The 24139-nt window shown below is 36.5% G+C and overlaps 5 protein-coding genes across 8 annotated transcripts; 2 read left to right on the top strand and 3 right to left on the bottom strand.

Moving 5' to 3' along the window:
* The first annotated feature begins 3790 nt into the window (after positions 1 to 3790).
* On the top strand, positions 3791 to 5139 carry LOC121800860 (probable galacturonosyltransferase-like 1). The gene has a single exon (XM_042200353.1). It carries the CDS (start codon positions 3860 to 3862, stop codon positions 4955 to 4957), a length of 1098 nt encoding a protein of 365 aa, XP_042056287.1. The 5' UTR covers positions 3791 to 3859; the 3' UTR covers positions 4958 to 5139.
* Positions 5140 to 10838: 5699 nt separating this feature from the next.
* On the bottom strand, positions 10839 to 12776 carry LOC121753105. Its single transcript, XM_042148285.1, has 3 exons — positions 12399 to 12776; positions 12110 to 12307; positions 10839 to 11887 (listed from the first exon to the last, which is right to left on the bottom strand). Exons 1-3 carry the CDS (start codon positions 12685 to 12687, stop codon positions 11838 to 11840), a joined length of 537 nt encoding a protein of 178 aa, XP_042004219.1. The 5' UTR covers positions 12688 to 12776; the 3' UTR covers positions 10839 to 11837.
* LOC121792162 (lysM domain receptor-like kinase 4) lies at positions 10925 to 11826 on the top strand. The gene is made up of 2 exons (XM_042189998.1): positions 10925 to 11735; positions 11801 to 11826. Exons 1-2 carry the CDS (start codon positions 10925 to 10927, stop codon positions 11824 to 11826), a joined length of 837 nt encoding a protein of 278 aa, XP_042045932.1.
* Positions 12777 to 12910: 134 nt separating the features above from the next.
* LOC121753094 (protein DA1-like) lies at positions 12911 to 18250 on the bottom strand. Of its 2 annotated transcripts, XM_042148274.1 has the most exons (13): positions 17888 to 18250; positions 17776 to 17799; positions 16993 to 17144; positions 16353 to 16437; positions 15624 to 15933; positions 15214 to 15334; positions 15035 to 15118; positions 14420 to 14539; positions 14113 to 14325; positions 13964 to 14026; positions 13743 to 13849; positions 13593 to 13651; positions 12911 to 13435 (listed from the first exon to the last, which is right to left on the bottom strand). In XM_042148274.1, exons 3-13 carry the CDS (start codon positions 17101 to 17103, stop codon positions 13128 to 13130), a joined length of 1581 nt encoding a protein of 526 aa, XP_042004208.1. In that variant the 5' UTR covers positions 17104 to 17144; positions 17776 to 17799; positions 17888 to 18250; the 3' UTR covers positions 12911 to 13127. The 2 variants fall into 2 exon arrangements, with proteins under 2 accessions (XP_042004208.1, XP_042004201.1); XM_042148267.1 differs by having other exon boundaries at positions 17776 to 18250.
* Positions 18251 to 19696: 1446 nt separating this feature from the next.
* Positions 19697 to 22783, bottom strand: LOC121800865 ((+)-bornyl diphosphate synthase, chloroplastic-like). 3 transcript variants are annotated; one of them, XM_042200362.1, is made up of 7 exons: positions 22451 to 22783; positions 22083 to 22362; positions 21253 to 21631; positions 20947 to 21114; positions 20660 to 20801; positions 20261 to 20512; positions 19697 to 20126 (listed from the first exon to the last, which is right to left on the bottom strand). In XM_042200362.1, the coding sequence occupies exons 1-7, from the start codon at positions 22667 to 22669 to the stop codon at positions 19836 to 19838; spliced, it is 1731 nt and encodes a 576-aa protein (XP_042056296.1). In that variant the 5' UTR covers positions 22670 to 22783; the 3' UTR covers positions 19697 to 19835. The 3 variants fall into 3 exon arrangements, with proteins under 3 accessions (XP_042056296.1, XP_042056293.1, XP_042056290.1); XM_042200359.1 differs by having other exon boundaries at positions 20947 to 21165; XM_042200356.1 differs by having other exon boundaries at positions 20947 to 21631.
* Between the last annotated feature and the right edge of the window lie 1356 nt (positions 22784 to 24139).

The following is a 24139-nucleotide window of genomic DNA, read 5'->3' on the forward strand; positions in this document are numbered from 1 at the left end:
TAGCCCAGCGGGTTAATCGGGTTGCTACCGATAAGATTAACATGCAATCAATCCAATAAATAACGATGAAAATTAGTTATATTCATAAAATGTAAAATATTTAATTATGATACATTTGAGATATATGGTCAAACTCAATCATAAACATGATCAAATACTAATATTTGAGATATTTCGAGAAATTTTAATGTATGTTGTAGAAATTTAAATATTTTTTTAAGTGAATTTGAAGTTTTTAATTTATTTATCAATTATTATATTAATAAAAATTCAATATATAATTTGTATATTTAATATAAAATTGAAAGTTATTTTTTTAGTTATCTATATTATAAAATTAATCAATAAAATGTCGAATTATGAGTAAAAAGTAGAATAATAGAAATTTTATCGGGTTTTCGGGCCAGCCATCGGGTTTTCGGGTCTAGCCCTAACGGGTCGCGGGTTAATCGGGTGCGGGCTAATCGGGTTTTAATTTTATCGGGCTAGAAATTTCCAGCCCTAACCCTATAAATTTGGCGGGCTATTCGGGTCAGCCCACGGGTTGCGGGCTACATTGACATCCCTACATGTAGTAATCTGATCTTAGTGAGCCCAAGTCCAGGACTTACCTCTTGAATAAGCCAGCCCAATAAAATTGTTCTCATGGCTTCTTTTCGAAATATTTTTAAAGCCCAAAACTTGTAAAACTATTATTATCAACAAAAATTGGAGGACTCTATTACCTTATTTATATTCATGTGTGTCAAATTTCATCTAAAAGTCATTGGCATTTATAAATGGTTAATTTTATTTATAACTCAGATGACTTTGGAGGGAATTGCAAAATATATATCCAACAAAAAAAATGCAAAAAGATATAAAAAAAAATTCATAAGAAAATTATAAATATGAAGATAAGCTATACTAATTAGATTAATATTTTCCTTACCTAAATTTAGAAATAGATAATGATACACCGTTAGTTAAAACTCATATATCATAAAATTGACACATTCATTTACAATATAAGTTACTACACAAATTTGCATTAGAGTGTATGACTTGATAAAAATAAAGGAAGATGGAGTCGCGTAACAAAAAAATATAGTACTACAAATTTTGATAAGAGGATGTTGCAGTTGCACTGTCATTTTTGGAAAATTCCCAAGACTCTCTCAACTCTCAGCCTGTAAACTTCAATGTGCAAACAAAGCAAAAGTCCAGTATTCTTTGATACACAGAAAAAAAATTAGGAGTAATAGATAAAAAAAATCCATGTGTTTCACGAGCCAAAAATAAAGATGGATTTAAAAAACGGACTTTGTTGGACCAGACACGTTGAAAAAGATTCGCAACGTCGGAGAGCAGAAGCGGTGCGGCGGCATGCTATAGCTCAAAATACAGAATTTAATACGATGAGTTTGAACTACCTCGACTCCACTTGAATCCGCCACATGCTGAACGTCTAAGTGAGAAGGTTTGATGAAGCATTATTATCAACTACTGTTATACGTCATATATGATAGAGGAGATATCAATTCAGACAAAGATTTTTCAACAAACCCTTACTTTTTTTTTGAAGTGTGAAGAAAAAAAAATTAAATATGACAAATTTGAGGAGTGTGTTTTCGATATATTTAATAATTTTTGCTTTTACTTTAGCTGACCCTTGGCCTTGGGTGTGGATCAGAGGCAAATACCGATGCATCGGATTTCGTCCTGATTTATTTTAATTTAGTACTACTATTATTAATAAAATGTACTAGTATTTAATGATTAATGAAATGGATGGCTTGTTTAAAAATCGGAAATTAGTGATACTACTATGATTTTATGATTAATTAATTAACCTTAATTAGGAGTAATTAGGGATTTTTATTATTATAATTGGATGATAAGACACACCTCAATTGATAAGATGATTCATCTACAATAGCAAGTTAAATTTGCAAGACGATTCATCTGCAACCAGCAATATAAGAGTTCGAGTCACTCAATAAACACGAGTATCGTGCATGTGCGCAGGGGCGGACGCAGAAAAAAATATGATTGAGGGCTGTGATTTCTAAATTTTGTTCTAAAGTTATATTTTTGGTGTTTTAGATCATTTATAAGGGCTTTTATATAATAATTTACATTAAATTTGAATAAATTTTAAAAATTTATAAAAGAAAATAGTTTAAAAAATATTTTTATTAAGAGCTTTAGCCCTACCCTATTTCTACATGGGTCCGCCCATGCATGTGCGTAATAAGGTTAAGGTATAACTCTGCAGAAATACTTATAACTAAAATCAAGTTTGAGACTGAAATTGAACATTGCTAGGAGCCTAGGACTATATGGCCCCTCCGAGCAGCCATTTGCTGTTGGGTTACAAACCCATCCCACATCGGATGAGGGAGGGAAGTTGGAAGGTGTATATAATTCATGTCCAACCCCAATTAGTTTGAGGCCTTTTGGGAGTGACCCAAAAACAAATCCGTGCTGGCTTGACCCAAAGCGGACAATATCAAACTAATGTTGCAGTCGACGATCCTAACAAGTGGTATCAGAGCCCAGGTGGCTATGGGTTGTGCCTGGATGAGCCCCGGTTAGGGTCGGGCCCTGAAGGACTCAGAGTTAGAGTCGGGCCAGGATGACCCAGGGGCCAGGGCTGGAACGACCCATGTTCGTGTCGACTGCGTTCCCGATGTGGTCTCGGTTTGAGGGGAGGTTTGTTGGGTTACAAACCCATCCCACATCGGATGAGTGAGGGAAGTTGGAAGGTGTATATAATTCCTGTCCAACCCCAATTAGTTTGAGGCCTTTTGGGAGTGACCCAAAAACAAATCCGTGCGGGCTTGACCCAAAGCGGACAATATCAAACTAATGTTGCAGTCGACGATCCTAACATTTGCGACCAACTAACAATTTAATTTGCATATATTTCAAAATTAATAACTATAAATGTTTGATTATTATATAAAGAATAACCAAAATATTACCTAAATGTTAAAAGATCATGCTAACTTATACTAGTAATTATCTTCTCATTTGAATTTACGAGATAAATATTCTAACTTGTGAGTATTCTTATCTAAATCTTGACATATCAAAACCGACATTTTCTTATTAACTAAATCGAACGTCACTTATATGAATTTGTACTTGATTGTTTTGTACTGTGGTTACTTGTAACTATATATTGAAGTTTTTGATATATGAAATACAGCTTGTATATTAATAACAAGGAGATCATAATCTCATTGAAGGTACCCTTTACAAGTGGAATGGATAAATAATAAATTCATTCATTACTAATGGCCAAGAATATAAATTTCATAAATATCTTTCATGTCGTCTACTAATTATTACATATGGCTGACCTAGAATGTGTATGAAACCACTTCCATTTCAAAATATTTGACTCGGCCCGGCCAGCCATCCAGCTATGCATAACCCCACACCTGCACATCTTCTCACTCCATTCAGTAGTACTATAGTTGAGACGTTTTTTTACCATGAAAATTAATAAAATATTGATATTCATTAAGTTGAGTGTACATAAAATAAAAAATGATTAAAGAAGGAATATAGTCAAAAGGTAAATACGGAGTGGTACAACGATAGATAAGTGTAGACAGATAAAGAATTAAGTAGAGATTAAATGTGTTAGATTAAAAGATGATAAAGAATAGTATAGAGATAAAATGTGTTGATTATTATAGGACAAAGTGAGTACTAAATTTCATCATAAATATACACCTATATAAGCATAAGGAATAATGGTATACAAAAAGAGAGACAAAACTAGTCATTTAAATTTCAAACTCATCCAATTCCCCCCTATCAAATAAAGCCCCACCCCCTCTCTCATTTCCTAAAATCCACAATCCACATGAAGAAGAGCACACAACCACCACTCCTCTCTCTGTCTCTCACTCTAATTATTTTCTCTCTATTTGCCACTCCCTCGTCTCAACAAAATGTCACAACCTCAATCCCACAACAATTTAGAGAAGCCCCCCAATTCTACAATGCCCCATCCTGCCCTCCAATCAAGGACGACGACAACAACAACAACAATAGCAGACGCGGCGTCAACAAACAATTTATTTGCTCTAGCGATGCTGTCCACGTGGCCATGACCCTCGACGCGGCCTACATCCGCGGCTCGATGGCCGCGATCCTCTCGATCCTCCAGCACACCTCGTGCCCGCAAAACGTAGTCTTCCACTTCGTCGCCTCGGCCTCGGCTGACGCGCCCCTCCTCGGCTCCACCATCGCGGCCTCCTTCCCGTACCTTGCCTTCGAGATCTACCCCTTCCGCGACTCCGCGGTGGCCGGGCTAATCTCGACCTCCATCCGGTCCGCCCTCGACTGCCCTCTCAACTACGCCCGGAGCTACCTAGCCGACCTCCTCCCGGCCTGCGTCCGCCGCGTCGTCTACCTCGACTCCGACCTCGTCCTCGTCGACGACATCGCCAAGCTCGCTGGAATCCCGCTCGCCGCCGGCAGGGTCCTGGCGGCGCCGGAGTATTGCAACGCCAACTTCACCGCCTACTTCACGCCGACGTTCTGGTCATGCCCCTCCCTCTCCGGCACCTTCGCCGGCCGGAATGCCTGTTACTTCAACACCGGCGTCATGGTAATCGACCTCCGGCGGTGGCGCAGCGGCGGCTACACGGCGAGGATCGAGGAATGGATGGAGCTGCAGAAGAGGATGAGGATCTACGAGCTGGGATCGCTGCCGCCGTTTCTGCTGGTGTTCGCCGGAGAGATTGAGCCGGTGGATCACCGGTGGAACCAACACGGGCTCGGAGGGGATAACTTCCGCGGGCTGTGCCGGGACCTGCATCCAGGCCCGGTCAGCCTGCTGCATTGGAGCGGGAAGGGCAAGCCGTGGGCCCGGCTGGACGCGAGCAGGCCCTGCCCGCTCGACGCGCTCTGGGCGCCTTACGATCTGCTCAAGCCTCCCTATTCATTCGATTCTTGATTGACAAGGGAATTTTTTCGTGTTTGTAAGTAAATTCGTTGGTAAACTCTGTTTTTTTTGGTGTATAGAGAGATGTTACATTCATAAATTTTTCATTTTATTAAATGTTACTACTACACAATATACCGAAGAATAATGTTGTCCTCGATTATTTTGTCTTTGGGTATAATAATTTGATTGTATGTGCCATAATTTTAGATTATTTGAAGATGAATGAAAGTTCTTTTTCATGATTGAGGTAAATTACATTAGCTTAAGAGCATCCACAACGGTGGCGTCCGTCGCCACGGCGGTCCGTGCCAGCGTGAGGTAAATTACATTAGCTTAAGAGCATCCACAACGGTGGCGTCCGTCGCCACGGCGGTCCGCGCCGCTGGCACGGACGCCACCCGCCGCCGCTGCGCTCGCGCCGTGCCAGCGAGCAGCTGACGTGGCGCGCCCTCATTCGTCAACGGCATAGCCGTTATGTTTAAATTATTATTTTTTTAAAAAAAATCGGTTTTTAATTAAAAAAACCGATAAAAAATAAAAAAAAATTATATTCGTTTATAACCTTTTTTCCCACTTTTTAATTTTTTTTTAATTTTTTTTACCTCAAAAATACACACTTTCATCTATAAATACCCTCAATTTCACTCCCAAAAATTCACATCAAACTACACAATTCTCATCATCATTCTCCCATCTCCATTCTCATCTTCAATCTCTCATATCCATTTTCATCTTCATTCTCTCACACCCTACAACACCACTATGTTCGGTCACGACGATAACCCAAGCGGCTCCCACGGTTGGAACCCCGAATGGTTCGGTTCACAACCGTTTCCTAGTCCGGAAACGGACTATTCGGCCCCTCCTCTCACCCAAGATTCGGGCGTTCCTGGTGGCTACCGGCCATACCCGGTCGACGACCAAGGTGGCTCCGATGGGCGATACGGGTGGACACCGGAGCCTAGGCCTCCCGTCCCTTCCCAAACTCCGACTCCTCCATCTCGCGCCGGTGTCCGCACACCGTACTCACCGGCAGAGATGGATAGATTGTTCAAGGCGTACTTGGAAATATCCGAAGATGCGGTGGTTGACACGAACCAATCCGGCGATCACTTTTGGTGGCGCGTCTCTCGGCGGTACAATGCAAACCGGCCGCCGGGAACGATCGAGCGCAACGAGAGTATGGTGCGCAACTGCATCGGCCGAGCCAACGACGAAATTGGCAAGTTCAATGGCTATTTCCTCCAGGAGTCGCGGAATGCCGGGAGCGGCCGGAGCGAGGTCGACATCATCACTGCGGCGCTGAGCACCTACCAATTCATGAACGGTAAGTCGTTCAAGTACCTAAATGTTTGGCAGGAAACGAGGACGCACCCGAAGTATCTGGGAGGCGTAACATCCTCCTCTAGCGGCTCCTCCAAACGGTCACGGTCGGCATCCCTATCCGACGCCGGCGAAGAAGTGGCTAGCCAACTCGCCGAAGCTAACTTGGGTAGCCCCGACGCCGGACCAAGCGGTTCCCGACGCCGACCGCAAGGAAGGAAGAAGGCGGCGGCCGAACGCCGTCACGCCGCGACTCCATCTGCCCCCGCTCCCGAACCCACACCCTATGTTCCACCTCCACCCCCGAACAACTCGTTGTGGGCCCTTTTGGCCCAACTCAATATGGCCTTCAAACGCACGAGACCATGATATTGGGTCTCCAAAAACAATTGGGGTTGGTGCCGCCGGATGCGTAGTCTTCCTCGGGTAATATTAGCCAATAATTGTGTAATTTTTAATTTTTAGGATTTTAATTATGTAATTTTTAATTTTTAGTATTTTAATTATGTAATTTTAATTTTTAGGATTTTAATTATGTAATTTTTAATTTTTAGGATTTTAATTATGTCTTTTTTATTTTATTTGTAATTTGTAATATTTATTGTGGTTTTTAATGAATTTTAGTATTATGGAAATGTTTTTGTGTAATTGAATTTTAAATTAATTGTGCTTGTCCTTGCGGAAGAGCACAACTGTGGGTGTTGTGCTCTTGCCAGAGAGCAAGCAGAAAAAGTGGGGTCGGGCCCACAACCGTGCCGCTGGCAAGAGCACGGTTGTGGATGCTCTAAGGAGCAAGGAGGATAACTTATAAGAATAGATAATAGTAGTACAAAGCAAAAAATTTTAATACTATAGTAGTATTTCATTTCTTTTTAATCAATTAGATTTAGAATGGAACTTCACCAAAATTTGGCTAATCTATTTTTATGTGTCAATGAATGGGATCTTACATAACCTTCATAAAATCTAATATTGTTATATCAGACCTAATGTTCGAGTTGAGTGTGCCGCTAACTTTCGTATGTCAATGAATGAGATCGTACATCATCTTCGTAAAATCTAATATGCTATCAAATTAGATTTCATGCTCAAACTGAGTGTATCGCCAAAAGTGATGGGGGCATAAGTGATCCTATTCAAATATTATATATTGAAATATTTACATGTGAATTGTATGAATACAGTGAACTAGTAGAAGTTAATTAATATAGAAGTAACATAATGTCTTTGTATAAACATGAAATAAAAGAGATCAGCGTAAATGGCAAGGGAATTAACGTAGTAACAAGAGTAATGTCTCTCAATGAATGCGGAAATGATAAAAAAAACAAAAACTCGAAATGTAAAAGACAAAAGAAGAATGATTCAGCACATATAAATATAATCGATAGTGACACCTTTTATTTAACTTTCATCATTAGTATATGTGAAATAACAGATGGCTTCTTTTCAGAACATAAAAAGTCAGCCACTTACATTATCTGTTAACTAAATTCAAATGCTACGATGCCTCTTTTAGTTGTTGTTTTCTAATCAATTCGATTTAATTTTTATAATGGACAAAATAGAGCCTGCAATACATATGCTGACCTTTTTAAACACACCTAACATGGAACAGCTAATTCCAGTTGCTATTCTTATTTAAAATTCAATATCATATTGAATTAATATCAATTTCAGTTATTTAGAATCTAGAGATGAATTAATCTAATCAAGTATTATCTGAGGGTATTTCACTTATAGTCAATTTTCTAATAGAGTTTGGCTTCTGACTTAATTTTGCCCTTCGTACATGTTCATGGTTTTATGTCACATAGGAGTATTACTATTTAGGTTTGAATTTCTAGCCATATAATCATAATTTATCACGAAAATTTTTTAATTTATTAAAATCCTCGATTTTTGATATTTTATGTAAATTTTAGTGGAAAACCCCTTATCATCATAACAAAATAATGAAATATAATTAAGTTTATATCTTGAAATTATGAGCTTAAAATTTTACTCCCTCCATTCACAAAAAATAGTCTCATTTGTAGACGTCATGGGTTTTAATAAGAAATTTAGTAAAGTACTCCATCCGTTTCATAATAGTGGAGTCATTTCTCTTTTTAGTAAAAGTCAACACATTTCTTTTCACTTACTTTACTCTCTCGGAGTACTTTATTCTCTCTTCATTTCTCTACATTTTTCATTTCCTACTTTATTCTTCCTTTACTTAACTCATTTTACACAATTTTTTTTAAATCGTGTGCCGAAAAGAAACGCTTCCATTAACACGGAACGGAGTGAGTAAGAGATAAGGAGAAAAAATAGTTTAAGTAAGAGAGATATCGAGAAAAAGTAAGCAAAGTATGGGAGAGAAGAGAAAAGTTGGATAAAGTACAAGAGAGAGACTTTTCATTTATCAAAATGAGACTATTTTTAGTGGACATGCAAAAATGGCAAATTGGAACTATTTTTTGTGGACAAAGGGAGTATTATATACAATCCTACTAAAATAAATTTCTGTCTCCATAATTTGTTCGACGAATTTAGTAAGTTTTCTCCATTTAATACTATATCTGATATTCGTGAGTCTCATTTAATTAATATCGTGTCACTATTTATAGTACTTTTCTCTCTTGCTAACCGATACTAAAACATAACATCAAACAAAAAGAAAAGAAAAAAAAAACATGTTTATTTCTGGAGAACCAATCAACCAAACATTGAAAGGTCGTATCGTATGTTCCAAATTTGAAAATGATTGCTTATGACTTTCAAAATATATCAAATGATTAATTAGGAATAAACTTATGTCAAAAGTTTGAAATTTTGTTTGAAGATGTGTCGGTAGAACAACGAAAGCACATAGAAACAGCCACACAGAGATAGATCAATTAGATACGCATAAATTTCACATCTCTCATAATGGAAAAAAGAATTTATTTTAATCCTTGCATGGTCGAATGGCATGTACTCATCCATCCTAAACCAAATGATCAGGAGTTCGAACATTGACTCTGGGTACGGAGCAATCTTAATTTTTTGGGCCAATTGTCCCACCTTTCAATGCGCTAGAATTCGACGAATTTTACTTGTCTTCTAAATTCGGCGAACAGAGCCTTTGCGATAAGATTAGGTAGTTATTGTTGACGGTGACTTTGACTGTGTCTGAAGGACCGGTATCAGAGCGGTCGCCGGAACTCGAGAAAGGGGAAACGGGGGAGATGTATTGGGCCTAATAAATTAAATAGAGTAGCCTCAAGTTTTGGTAGTATTTGGGACTGATTTAATTTAGATTTACTTAAGCTAATTAAAAGAGCAATAGGGCCAAGCTAGTTAACTAAATACTGGGCAGAGTTAATAAAATGAGTTGGGCTGTAATTATTAATTTGGGCATTATTATGAGATTCATAAGTCATGATATTTTTTTGAGCCCATCAAAACCTATTTTGATTTCACCTTCTAAAGGTTCAAAAAGAAGAATTTGTGTGTTTGTAGACTTAATAGTAGAGTAGTGTGAGGTTTAGTGTTTGAGTCTGTCGTAACATGATTTTTAAATTTTTATTTATTTATCAATAACGCCTATATAATATTTCACAATTTGCACCGATAAACTATGCAATATAACAGATAAAACTTTTAAGTAATATTCAAATGAAGAAATATAGGATATGCCTTTGAATGTTTCAAAGTGTCTATGACAATAAAGATTCTGTCGGAGATTTGATGACAGATTTGTCCAAATCATAATGCGCGCGGACCTAGTCAAAATTTTATTCTTATCGTTCACTATCAGTCTTGAAGTGAACAAAAAATTGATTAATAGAAAAAAAAATGTAATATTATTTGACATTAATAGAGAAAAAAAAACTTAGACAAAGTAAAATATGGCTTATTTTTGTGGGCAACCATAATTGAAAAAACGAGAATAATGAATGATGCATAACTAAAACTAAGTTGCCGAAGAAGATGCATGACACAGTGTGAGTACATACACTGTGTTTGAGGCGAGGAGCATACCGAGATGGAAGACTCAAACTTGTAATCTTTATTACGAACATTAACCACTCTACCACTTGACCTAAAAACACACGCACTAAGTTTACTTCTTTATTGTTTTTTAATGGTATACTGAGAAGGAATTTTCATTTTTAAATTATGTAATTTATAAAAAGTTATTTGTATTTTTAATTGTGTAATTACTTTTGGTCATTTAAAATTTTAATAAAATTTGTATTTTTTTAATAGTATTCGCATATGGAAATACATAAATATACACAATTGCAAAATTTAAAACTCTAACCTGTCTCTACCTCAGATAATTACACAATAATTGATAAACTATAATTATAGATTAACAAATCCGATTATGGTTTACTGAACTACTACTGTGCATTCCATTCCAAAAGGAAAACAACATTTCAAGACAACCATATTTTATTCGATCACCCTCAAATTATGGCATTTTGATTAAGAATTTGTCTGAGCTTCATATATTATCTTGTGAGTTCTTGATTCTTGTTACTATAGTCAATTATGTTTATCCCCTAAATCATTTTTATAATAATCAACGCGCTAATTCCTGTAGCAAATCAATCAACATAAATTCAGAAACAAGATTCCCTTCAACCTTATAGAAAACCTCAAGATAATAACTTCACCACCATGAACTCATTTCTGAAATTTGTCTTACCTCTCATTTTCCTTCCACCATGCCTCATTGCTCAGCAGAACTATTCAGGAGCTGCCATTTACCGGTGCAACGGAAACGAAGCAACGACGCTGTCAGAGTCCCTCCACACGTGCAACGGCCAATTCTCTTCTTGCCGGGCTTTCCTGATCTTCACAGCCAAGTCTCCATATGTTACAGTTGCGGCCGTTGCTAATCTGACCTCGTCGGACCAAGCTGAAATTTCACGAATCAACAACATCACGGCGTCCAGAGTCCTCCCAGAAGGACAAGAGGTCGTCGTCCCAGTTGAGTGCTCGTGTTCGGGTCGAAGCTACCAAGCCACCACCACTTATCAGATCCGACCCGGCGAGACTTACTTCTTAATTGCAGACAAGACTTTCAAGGGATTGTCCACTTGTGATGCTCTTAAACATGCGAATATGTACCGGGAGACGAGTTTGTTGCCTGGGCAGAAGTTGCGAGTTCCACTGAGGTGTGCATGTCCAACCGCAGAACAAGCTTATGCTGGGACGAAATATTTGCTAACTTACTCGGTTGACCATGGTGATACTCTTCTTGGTTTAAGCAAAAGATTCAATGTGAGTGCAGTGAGTGTATATGTAGCAAACCATTTTCACGATGAGTTTGCTGAAATCGAGCCTTTCACGACCATCCTCATCCCTTTGCCAAGTGAACCGTCACAATTGCAAGCTACAAGCAGGAAGCGTAGTATGACTACTTCACCACCTCTGCCTCCTCCCGTTTCTCTGAAAAGCCAACCAAAGAGGGCACCATTGATTGTTGGCATTACTGTCGGAGCTTTTTTCCTGCTAATATCCCTGCTAGTTCTCTTGTTTCTGTCTTGGAAGAAAAGAGCACAACTTGCAGATGGTAGAGGAAGAAATGCTACTTCTCCACAAGACTTGATTCTTGAAATCGCAGGAATTCATCGAGCCCTGAAAGCATACAAATTCTCAGAAATAAAGAAGGCTACAAGAAATTTTGGGTCCAGAAGCAGGATCAAAGACCACGAGTACCGGGGAACTTTCAAACGGGAAGTTTTGGCTGTTAAAAAGAGTAGCGGGAATGCAGAGTACGAGGTGAAGATGCTGTATAAGATAAATCACTTTAATATAGTAAGACTTCATGGATTCTGCCAAGATAAAGATGACTTGTACCTCGTGTATGAGCACATGGCAAACGGCTCCCTTCGGGACTGGCTGAACAGAAGAGGATCCCAGCATATGAAGGGCTGGAACCAACGCATGCGTATTGCACTTGATGTTGCCAATGGCCTTCTCTATCTCCACAACTTCGCAAACCCAGCTCATGTGCACAATGATGTAACAAGCAGCAATGTTCTTCTTGATGGAAACCTGCGAGCAAAAATTGCGAATTTCAGTCTTGCAAAAGAAGCAAACTGCAGTGATACAAAAAGGGTTGTGGGGACTAGAGGATACATGGCACCTGAATGTCTTGGTGCAGGTCGAGTTACTCCCAAGGTCGACGTATACGCCTTCGGAGTAGTACTGCTGGAGCTTATAACAGATGAATTCCCAGTTTTTGAGCAGGATGGTGGAGGAAGACTTCTTTCAACAACGATAGCTGCTCTTATGGAAAGCTTGAATGCAGAAACTGACCTATGCAGTTTAATTGCCTCTGGTCTCGCTGGAAATGGTGGGACAAAATATGCCATCCAGGTGGTGAAGCTAAGCTTAAGCTGTTTGACACAAGACCCTTCCGATCGACCAGACATGGTCGAGGTTGTCTCGATTCTTCAGAAAATGTACTCTATTATACATACCCCACACTAAGGAGTTAAGAATAAGAGGGCATTTGCTCATCCTCTGTAATTTATAAACTAGCCTGCAAAAGAAATAAACGAGTCCCCTCCATTGAAGTTCATAATAATCACTTCTACGTGGGTAGAGACAGTTAAGCCAGAGCTTCAGAGTTTTGGTGACTGAGAAACCATGCCGTCACAGCAAAAGAAGAATGAATATGAATTTCAATGTACTTGTAATAAATGTAAGGACTTTAAATTAAACAAGGTTTAAGAATGACGCTCTAACCTATTCTGAAAACTTCTGTACTGACATGTATGTCCTAGAGGAAGGCCTTACTGCTAACAGTGAAAGGCCAAGCAATAATTTCACAAAAGAACAATCAATAAGTTATCCATTTTAGGGACCAAACTCAATATGGAAAATTTCCTGTCTCTCGCATGTGATCCAAGGTCCTTTGTAAGCCGTATTTGAGCACTGCCTCATTTCCAGCTCTAAAACCATTTCCGTATATTACAGATGAATCTGTTGCAATCTGATGTTTAAAGAAGATGCTGAGTTTCTTCTCGAATGGAGATCGTGCTCCTAGGCTCGATGAGGAAGACGATGACGTTGATGCGTTATTAGTATCGGGCATGGATAAAATCTGGGACTCCAACCACATACTGGCAAGGACCTGACAGATACCTTCTTCAACATCTTGTCTGAGAGTTCGATAGCCTTACACAAAATAAAGACATAATTAAACACAAAAAACGAATTGAACTTCCATATGATCGACTAAGGAAACAAAAAAGAATAAAGAATGCCAAAAAAACTTGATAGCTTGCTGTAAAAACTATGAGATAAAATTTAATTAAGTGGTGTGAAAAAGCACCATTAAGTCGCAGCCAGGCATGCATCAGCTCGTGAGCCAATATTGATCCAGTTAGCAACCTGAACACGTTTTGGATTTCAAATAAAAATATCAGACTCAAGACTAAAATAGACCTGTGATGTGCTCAAAATCCAAGAATAAATAAAAAACCTTGGAAGGCCATATAAAATAAGGATAGCCGTTACTTCACAATGGCGTGTTAATTTATAAGGCTCAGTAAGCATGCGGTTTCCTCCTGTCCTTGGGCGTCTCATTACCTGGAGATCCATACCAGAATAAGAGTTTGTAACTAAATCAAAAGCGTGCATAGATGCCAAACTTGCATCTATCGCGAGAGAATAGAAATTAAATATGGTGATAGAAAAATGTACAGTGCTGACTGTCTGTTCCTCAGAAAGACAGAGACCTCGGGTTTCAGGCATGTGGTGATGCCCCTGGAAAGAGAACACAGAACACTGAGATAAATAAGAATGGAAATGAAATTAGGTTTTTCCCGGATTGAACCAGAAACATTACTTACATGCCGCTCCCCATCCATTGCTTCATTTAGTGCCTGCCTTTCTACCAAAAGCAAGGGTACTTGTTGTGTCACTCTCATATTTAACCCTTCGTAGAACTCTAGTATATCAAGAAACAGGGGCTGGCACTCATCAGTATCCATTATTGCAGAGTCCAGGCACTCCAAGCAGAGTATTCGACCATCATTAAGGGCAGCAAATTTAGCATCCCATGACTGCAAATCAAGGAAACATGGATAATAGACAAAAGCCTTGAAGTCCCATTAGCAAAATAAAGGGTATGAAAAATAGGAGCTTGCTCCAGCTTACCTCCATTCTCTCGCAACTACAACATCGAGTAGTTCCATCATGCTCATGACTCGGACAGTATTTCTGTGACCAAAAAGGATGTGCCCTATATTCAATAAGACCAGCTGCATTTGTAGGAATCTGTCAACGGAAAAACATAATATAAGCCTTCTCAAACAAACAAGAAGAAAATGATCATTAAGAAGAATCTGTCAATCACAAATATGAATGGATAAGCGTGAAAATGATCATTAAGATATGCATCACCCTCTAGCAAAAAGTTCAGGTATTCAAGTACATAAAGCATTCAAGTGGCACTGCTTTTCCATCTAACAAGTCAACCAATTCAAAAGACATCATTATGATTTAAATGCAAGTTGCAAAAAAGAATTTTGAGTAGTTTACATAACCAACCCTGTAAATATTATTTCTTCAAATAAGAGAGAATGAGTTTTTCATTGAGCTATATGTGTTTTATGTTAAACAATGACAACATCCATTTACATTTTTTGAGCATCCAAATGTCTCAATCGCTGGAAATACACTAAATAAGAAACAACCTTAACCTTCCAAAGAACCAAGGACCAAGAGATCCTTGCAAGAAAAATTTTATAGACAAACTAATGATACACTTACAAAGTGATTGCAGAGATCGCATTTTGGATGGTAAGACTCCTTGTAGCAAGTTTTGTGATAAGGATAGTTCCCGGACATGGAAAACTGCAGCCATTAAATAGAGTTTAAAAATTGATATAAAGCTATTTAAATTAACTTAAATCGATTAAAAAGTTTGCACACGAGTAAAAAGTTTGAACCTCATAATCAGATATCGGTTGGCGGCATCCATTGCATCTAAAACATTCCGGATGCCAAACAGCACTCATGCAACTCAAAAATCTTCCATGGCCAATCTCCGTGTTGCATCCAGCACAAATCCTACCACAACAGATGCAAATAAGATTATTAACCACAACCTTTTCAACTTGGGTAGTTCACTGATCTGCATTCAAGGCTCTCATGGAGACGGTTCAACAGAATCTGATGCTGAAATTAGGGAAATTTTGTACATTTATCCCTTCATTAAGATCTGATGAAGATCAAAACATTTTGCCTCTTAAAAAAATGAAATTTTGTACATTAATCCCTTCATTAAGATCTGATGAAGAAAAAAAAGTGTAACTCGTTTATATACTTAGTAGATTAGTTGTATGAGAAGATCGTTTACCTGAGATTTAAAGAATAAGGAAAAGATATAGGTTGGTAAAGGCTATCATTTCCATGTACATGTCCATGTCCATTTCCATGGATATTTCCATGTCCATTTCCAATTCCATGTCCATGTCCATTTCCAATTCCAATTCCAATTCCATGTCCATTTCCATGTGCATTTCCATGCTCGTACCCATTTCCATGCCCATATCCATGTCCTACGCCACTGTCATTTGGGATCCCTGGCTGTGCTGGAGAATCGACATTCAAGCTCTCCTGGATAGCCCTAGCAAGTAGTTCATCTTCTTCCAATTGTGGTTCACTATCTATCCATCCAGAAATTTACTTTAATAAACTGGTGCAAATAAATGGCATAATGAGAAAAAATTATAGTAGAAAATAAGCTAATGCGCATACCAAAACTGAGATAGAAATTGCAATTATATACTTATGTTACGTACACATATTTTTTACTAACCACGCTATAGAGAAGCCAACTGTGAGTAACAGGAAATAGCACCAATACAATTAACTACTACATTCCAAGCCAATATAGAGTGAAATTTTCTTAAACAGACAATTACATACATTCAGAAAGTTGCACCATAGTAGAATTCGAGATCATTGATTGTACACAATCAAGAGTAGGCATTCCAGAGATAGATTACCAAACCTAAAAGTTATGTAAAGTGTAAACTGTATAATGCAATACAAGTGCAAGATATAAAAAATTCAAAGCACTCACCGATAATAGTAGCTCCTCTTGGGTCTTCTTCTGAAAGAGATAATGCAATTGCACGGTCTATGTCTTCCATCTCTGACCATGAGTCCTACACCATTTTACCCTTACAAATTAGGTTCTCTCTTAAAGGAACTAAAGCGTAAGAGAACAAAATGATTTGTTTTCTCTTTTTCTGTTTCTTTTTATTTTTGTACATGCAATTCATGCCATCACCAAGGACAAAGTAGTAGTCTGAAAAATAATCAGTGGTTTGTGATAGAAAACACCTAACTCACAACCTGTTTTGGTAAATTGGGGCATACATCTTTTGTGAAATAAAATTTCAATCAACAGCTCACAAACTGGCGCACATTCTTAGGGTGAACAGCATATGACGCCCTAACGCAGTTAGTTTAAACAACCTAACTCTTGTTGTTGCACAAATGAAATATTGAGCATATCAGGGGATGACTAATGCCCAGGACATGGAAACATAACATTCTCGCACATGATGGCTGATAAACCATATTCCAAGTCTTCCAAAGTAGCATAGATAACTTGAGAATCAATACCAGAAAAGGAAAAGTAAAAGAAATCTGGATACATCTAATGAAATTTAAAGATTCATGTAAACGTGATAGAAAGAGTATGTAATAATGCTTACCCATGAAGTAGATGGATTATTATCCACTGGTTCAGCTCCATATCTCCAATCATACTGCCCCTCTGAAACTTTATGCTCTGAACCTTTGAAAATTTTGTTAAACCAGCCCATTAGGTGAAATGCAGTGTCCACATGCTCAACAAAGCCTTAACCTGCCACCAAACAATTGGATAACGTTCTAGAATAATGCAAAGCGATGAAGTATACAACCAAGAAGCTGAGAAGAAAGAGAGGGCATATACAACCAGAGAGGAAAGAAATGCAACTATTGAATGCCGGTTATTACATTTTTGACTGAACCCTCTACTTATATGTTTGCTTCCCATTTAAAAATAATGAACAATGTGTGGGTTGGTAGCCGTAGCACCAATCTTTGTTCTCCGTGTTACATTGTCTTAATAGAAGTAAAATCATTTAGTTTTTTTTATATCTTTCAGAGATACATGATCAAACAATTCCAATCACTCGTGTTATGCCGCCCAATTTCAATCCTTCAACAGCATATAATCCTCAATCATAAAAAGCCCAAATAAGAACAGATAAAGCCATAAAGCTGTATTGGAAACAATATTTCCCCAAAAATCAATTAGTCAAGGACCCCAAATGTTTCAAGTAGTAGGGTTAAAACCCCAGAATTTTTTGATACCAGTAAGATATTTACTTCTAATTGGCAGCTAAAATGTGTGCAACAAAGAATACAAAAACAAATGATCCCTCCATTTATTATAAATTCATAACTTGAAATGCATGTGCCATGAATTACACATTAGAGAAGCGGCTTACCTCAATATAAATCGACAGCAAAATCTGCAGGAATGGAAGAAGGATCAAAATGGGGAATAAAAGGATTAGCAAAAAAGCAACAACATAACAAAGAACAGCTTGAAGATAGAACCTTTTTTAATGATTTATATCAAACAAAAGAAACTCGACTTTAATCAAATGTATTTTCCTCCTCAATTCTTCGGCAATAAATTAAATTTTCATCAACTAGAACAAAATTGCGAAACAAAATTGCATATTGATGAACACCCAGAAATTTCTATAATTCAGGCAGCCCACCAAGATGCTAAAAACAAAATCTTTCGGGAAAATTCTACTATTATAATAGTGCGATCACATGAAAAATTGCTCCAAGTCAAAATAGATGAACATGTTTTGACTGATTTAGGTTAAATTAAAACCCCATAAACGTTTGACTAAGAAATATCAAACGCAGGTGGGCGTTTCGTTGGGTTGTTGAATTGCAATGGCTGGATAACAACATATATACTTGTACTCCTAAAATAGGGGAGACTTCAATTAAATGTTAAAATTAATTACAATATTTATCTTATATTCTCTTACTGTCTCACTTTTATATATTAAATTTATAATTAAAATAAAATATATCAAAATTGCTATACTAAGATATGCATATTTTTTCATTATCATATCTTATGTTAAGTTATTGCTTACGGGTCTAGGACTCGTATTTACTCGTATTATACATTCCTAAAAAAATGAATGAATCTTTAACAATAAAGTATAATTTAATTAGTAAAACGATTCTATTCTAATTAATAGATTGAGAGTTTAAGTGATAAAATTTTAATTAGTAAAACTGTAAAACGATTCTAATCTAATCATAAGTTGAAAGTTTGATTCATCTTGGTTTGTGTGTGAAAATTTAAAAACACAAAAAAATCATGAAATTAAAGCACTTTGAATTATAAACCATAAAAATAAGTGCAAACTAAATGCACAATATTAGGACGTGTTCACACTCCATGAAATATTCTGGAAGGAAATAATTTTGTAGGCCCACTGAGAAGAATTAAATGTAGGCGTTTAGTTTCCCTGATAAGTGGGCTTGTTTTAGTCAACGTGATATGTCCATTTTCAATTGAATGGACCAAGTCACCCTCGTCTTTTCCATATTTTGTGGGGGGGCGTGAATTTGTGGGGGTTAATTGTGTAAAACACCTCCCCAAATCATGGTCAACATTTGCGGCCAGATTTATAAACCACCCTCAGCGTAGGATATAATTCAGGGTAAATATTAATGAACAGTACGGGCTTGACATATTATCTTAGGCCTTCACGTTTTGACTCTGGGAAATTGAACAGCCCCAAATCATGGTATATCATGGAGGGTGAACCTGTCCTTAATGTTATGTATTATGATTTCTCAAGATATGATTGTTGACGGTATACTTATCCTGTGTTACAAATATCAAAGAAAGTTGTTAAATTTTAAACTTAGTTAATCGATTAAATTTAAATAACTATCTAGCTAATTAATGTAATAATTAAAGTATACAATTAATCACGGAGTATATGGTTACATGGATTATGATTCCTTGCATGTTACTTATCTTGTTGGAAAATATCAATGAAAGTTGTTAAGATTTTGAGCATAGGTTAATTGATCACAATTTAAATAACTAATTGGTATAATAACTGAATTATTAATTGGTTCGATTACTAAAACTCACTCCTAACTTTCAAATTAACCAAGCTTTGAGTAGGATAATATTCAGCTCAGGTTCGAGTATTCGACTCATTCTGCTACACAATAATATGGGGCTCTCAGTCAAAATTATTAGTAAAAATTAGTGTTTATAATGTAGTTGTAATTGAACATAAATCTGGTGATAAACAAGCTATTAAGTTTCATTGAGAAAAATTACATAAAAAATTGAAGTTTATGTACTAAGAAATAGAAAAATAAATTCCACCACCTTTATTGCAAGTCCATCTTATGGTAGACAAGTGACAAAATGTCACGACAACAATAGATAGATAGATAGATATTTAGACGTATGGCTCTAACAACAAGCCAACGATCTATAGATAAATATTTAGGCGTATGGCTCTAATAACAAGCCGGCAATCTGTTTATGAATTCCAGAATGCTGGACGCCATGACCGTCACCCTCAAGGTACATAAACTGTGCCACTCTTCCGAGATTAGCTGCAGACTCCGCCAAAATATCCTCAAATGGATGACCTGCAGCCATGGCTGTGTTCATCTCCTTCCACGACTCCCTCAACATAGACATCACATGTTCTTTCGCCTCTTTCTCCGAAGCATTTGTGTCGTTCATATAACATTGGACTGCTTTCTGCACGTCGCCTCTCTTGAGCTCAAACTAGATTAATTGAACCAAGAATAGTAAATAGTAAATATAAATAAATTGGTTCCAAACGGAGCTAGTTTTATTAATCATGGCCATGTCCTCTTTGATTGCAAATTGCATAAAATTTGAATACTTGAGGTACTTACCTGTGCCGTCCCAACATCATCGGCAAGCCTCAAAATCATTCCTGATAAGTAAAGTATGTCATGATATTCATACAAACTGTCGATGGTTGTTTTGTCATAACTTGAATTTGGCAATGTGAAATGAAGTTGGGATATTATATTTGGAGATGCCACAGAAACCTTTGAATTGCCCATATATTCTTCTAGGGTTGGAATATATCCACTGTAGTACCATTTTGCCTCTTTTAAATACGATGCACCCAAATCGTACCACTGCCAAATTTATAACAAAAAAAATCTCGTATGAGCTCTCTTTCATTGTACATTTAGATAAAAGTGATTGTTCTTATAAATAAAAGCCACAATTAATTACTTGCGAAAGCAAGTGATTAGAGATTGCGTAGAGAGTAGAAAAGGTACCGATTTTATTAACCATGGGAAACTAATGAAATGTTGGTCTTGGATGAGAGTGTCATATGCCATCTCGGAAACAAAGTTGTAGAGTGCCAAATAACAAACTTGCATGTAATAAGGAAGTTGGCCTATTGATTCAGTATCCCATCTGAAATTTAATCTTAAATTAATCAATCAATAATTGTTTGACTCGAACTGACAAAGTATTTGGTTTGATTAGAAACTGAACCTACTAGAAGCTCAGTGCTACGCCCAATAATACGTATTACGAAGACAATATATAATATACTAACCTTTGAAATGCATCAGTAAATAGTTGCAACTCCTCTACCGTACCATATACATCGTAAATATCATCTATAACTGTTGCCAACATAATCATTTTGGCAGATGCTATTCTTTGATATCCATATTGACTTGGCTCAAACAAACCAACACCCCAAAAGTAGGACTCCACAATCCTGTCCCTCACAAATGGGAGTTTTTCAGCAAGGCATAATCTATTCCACCAGCTATAACAAGGCTCAAACAAGTAAGCTTGACTATATATATACAGGGACAGACGTAGAAAAAATATTAAATTTTTTCTAATTTTATACCTCGATATATCTTTGAGTTCTTGTTGATATGTTGCTTGCATAATTTTAAAATCGAGTAGGGCAAGCTCGTAAATAAGTGGATTATTATCCGGCCTTCTTGCATAAGCATCTAAGAACCATCTTGCCTCTAGTCTATGAATCCTCCAATGAAGAGGAAGATCCAAAGAATGTTTAATCCATGATGATAGATTATCATCACCACCTTCATCAAGTTTTTTCTGCAAACACTTTGTGGAAAATACCCTTGCAAGCTCTAATGAATCTTCACCTTCTCTCAAAAGGAAAGATGCTTCATAAAGTTGTAAAATACCTTTGGTATCTTGAGCAAGGTTAGCCTTGAAATCACTCCCTTTCTCGTTCTTGAAGCAATCAAATACTTCTGCAATTAATATTAATTAGTTATATGATCATATGCATGTCAATTCCTAATTTTTTGCCTAACTCTAGTTTTGTAACAAATGTCAATTAAAACAAGGTCACATTATGGGATCAAAATGGGGTCATATTATACTAGCTTTACATTAAGAAAGAATGAGATGGGAGGGAGAAAATGAGAAACAAGGTGGAAGGAAATATGCCAAATGATACTATTTAATTTAATAATATAACGACGTTTCGCTAGCATTAGTAAATCATGAAGCTACGTCAACACTGAAATCTTGATTTGTTACAAAATCATAACAAATCAATAACTAAACAATATACATGTACGTTATAAAATTGGAATGCAAAATCAAAATTTAACGAAAGTTTAGTACTTTACAGACAAATATCTCTAAGTTATTTTAGTAGAAACAAAATATGATCATATAATTAACAATATTAAGTACCTTGGGACACATCAAAACCATGTTGTCGGAGAACTCTGAACCCAAGAGCTGTGAAATACAAACCCCTTTGATCACATGCTTCATTATTGTGGAAGCATTTGTGGTGGCTATGTATAAAACCTAAAATCTCCTTAATCTCATCTTGAAAAAAGTAAGACAATCCCAAATATTTCAAGTCATCAATCAATTCCAATTGTTGAACATGTTCCATTTTTTCCTCTTGCAGCAATATCTCCACTTGCACAATCAGCTCCTCTCTCCTACTTAAGTGTTTCTCCTCCTATATATGATTAGGATATATATGTATAATTTTTACCAGCAATGAAAAGAGTATTGAATTAGCAATTTGAGGATATATAATGATATACCTTATCATATGGAGAGTTTAAAGATTGAATGTAACTAAAATCCCAACGGGTAGGCTGGTAGTTTCCGGATCGACGAACTTCTTGTTGTACGGAGCAAGAAGCCCTGAGGCGAGCCGCGGGTGCAGTGCACGAGACAGGCCACGCTTTTGAAGCTCTCAAGTTGTGGAGACAACTTACTGGCTTGCCGAGGATAGTTGCATGCATGTTGAGTGTAGACATTTTTGTGATCACTTGCAATCTTTTTTCTTAATTTGTGTTTATAGGGTTTGGTTGCTCTTTAAATATATAATGTGTAGTGGCATTAATTGGTAAGATACTAACACAATTGGTATTTCTTTCTTTAATAACTACTGTATTTGTTTTTCTTTTGTGTTTATATTGTGCGGTTATATAACGTGTAGTGGCAGGAGTTGGTAAGATACTAGTTCAATTTGATATTATTCATTCTTTAATGATTGTATGATTTTGTGGGGATTAGTTTTGATATTATTTATTCAAGTGTATCCTATACATGAATTTGCAATTGATCTGCAATTGATCTCTTTTTACTTCGTGTTTTTTTGTCCCAATACCATATAAAGCTCTTACATGTGAGGACTAAGTGTGGTCCCATTCATTAAAGCACACCTTATATATGTATAAGAGCTACCAAACTCTAATAAATTTAGTCCGAAAAATAATTTATAACAAAAAAAGTACCTTACTATATATTTAAAGAGAAAAGATAAATGTACGTGTACATAATATCCTTATATTTTTAAATTTAATTTAATTTAATTAAAAATTAGTTTTGTTATTTACTGTACAATAAGAAAAAAGTGATATGGAAAATTTATATCAAATTGTAACATGATTTCGAGCTTGATTCGAATTAATTATACAATATTTAGTAAAAACAAATATTTTTTTCTTAAATTTATAAATATTTAAGTTAATGATTAGCATGAAACTTATTTTAAATAAATTAATGTTTATAAATTAATTTTCAATGTAAAATATTAAAAAAAAATTCAATTATGTACGTTTATCACTAAATTAGTCTCTTTTCAAAAAAATTCATTTTTTAATGTGTGACAACTCTTGTGCAACAATAACATACAAACTATTTGCGCTTTAAAAAAGCTACTTGTGTAACATTTATTTAAAATCCAGATATTTGAAATAAAATCTATTGCGTAACATCTTTTACTCCACAACTTGATTGTGTTTCCCCAAATTAAGAAACCCACGAATGTTCCCTACATATGATATCGATAGACTAACCTAACACGTCTTATATTATGTGAACATGTGATTATTAAGGTGTTTTGTTTGTCTCTAAATAAAACCAATTATGCAAGTTTTATTTACTTGCAAGATCGGATTAAGTGATACTCCTACTCCTATTATTTAATTTCCATATAATAATTGCACCGATAACTGTGTTCGTTCAACTAAGAGCATGTGTAACAGTGGACGGACGCCGTCCGTCAGTCCGTGCCAGCGGCACGGAGGAGGTCGTCCGCTGCATCGAGCACGTCCGTGCCAGCGAGCAGGTGATGTGGCGGCACGCGATTGGGCAATGGCATAGCCGTTGCCTTTGAATATATATATATATTTTTTAAATTCGGTATTTATTTTAAAAACCGATAAAAATATATATATTTTTTCCAAATCCCAAAAATATGGCCGTTTTTTGCCCGTTTTTCT

This window comes from Salvia splendens, chromosome 1 (assembly GCF_004379255.2).
Source record: "Salvia splendens isolate huo1 chromosome 1, SspV2, whole genome shotgun sequence".
NCBI classification, from domain to species: domain Eukaryota; kingdom Viridiplantae; phylum Streptophyta; class Magnoliopsida; order Lamiales; family Lamiaceae; genus Salvia; species Salvia splendens.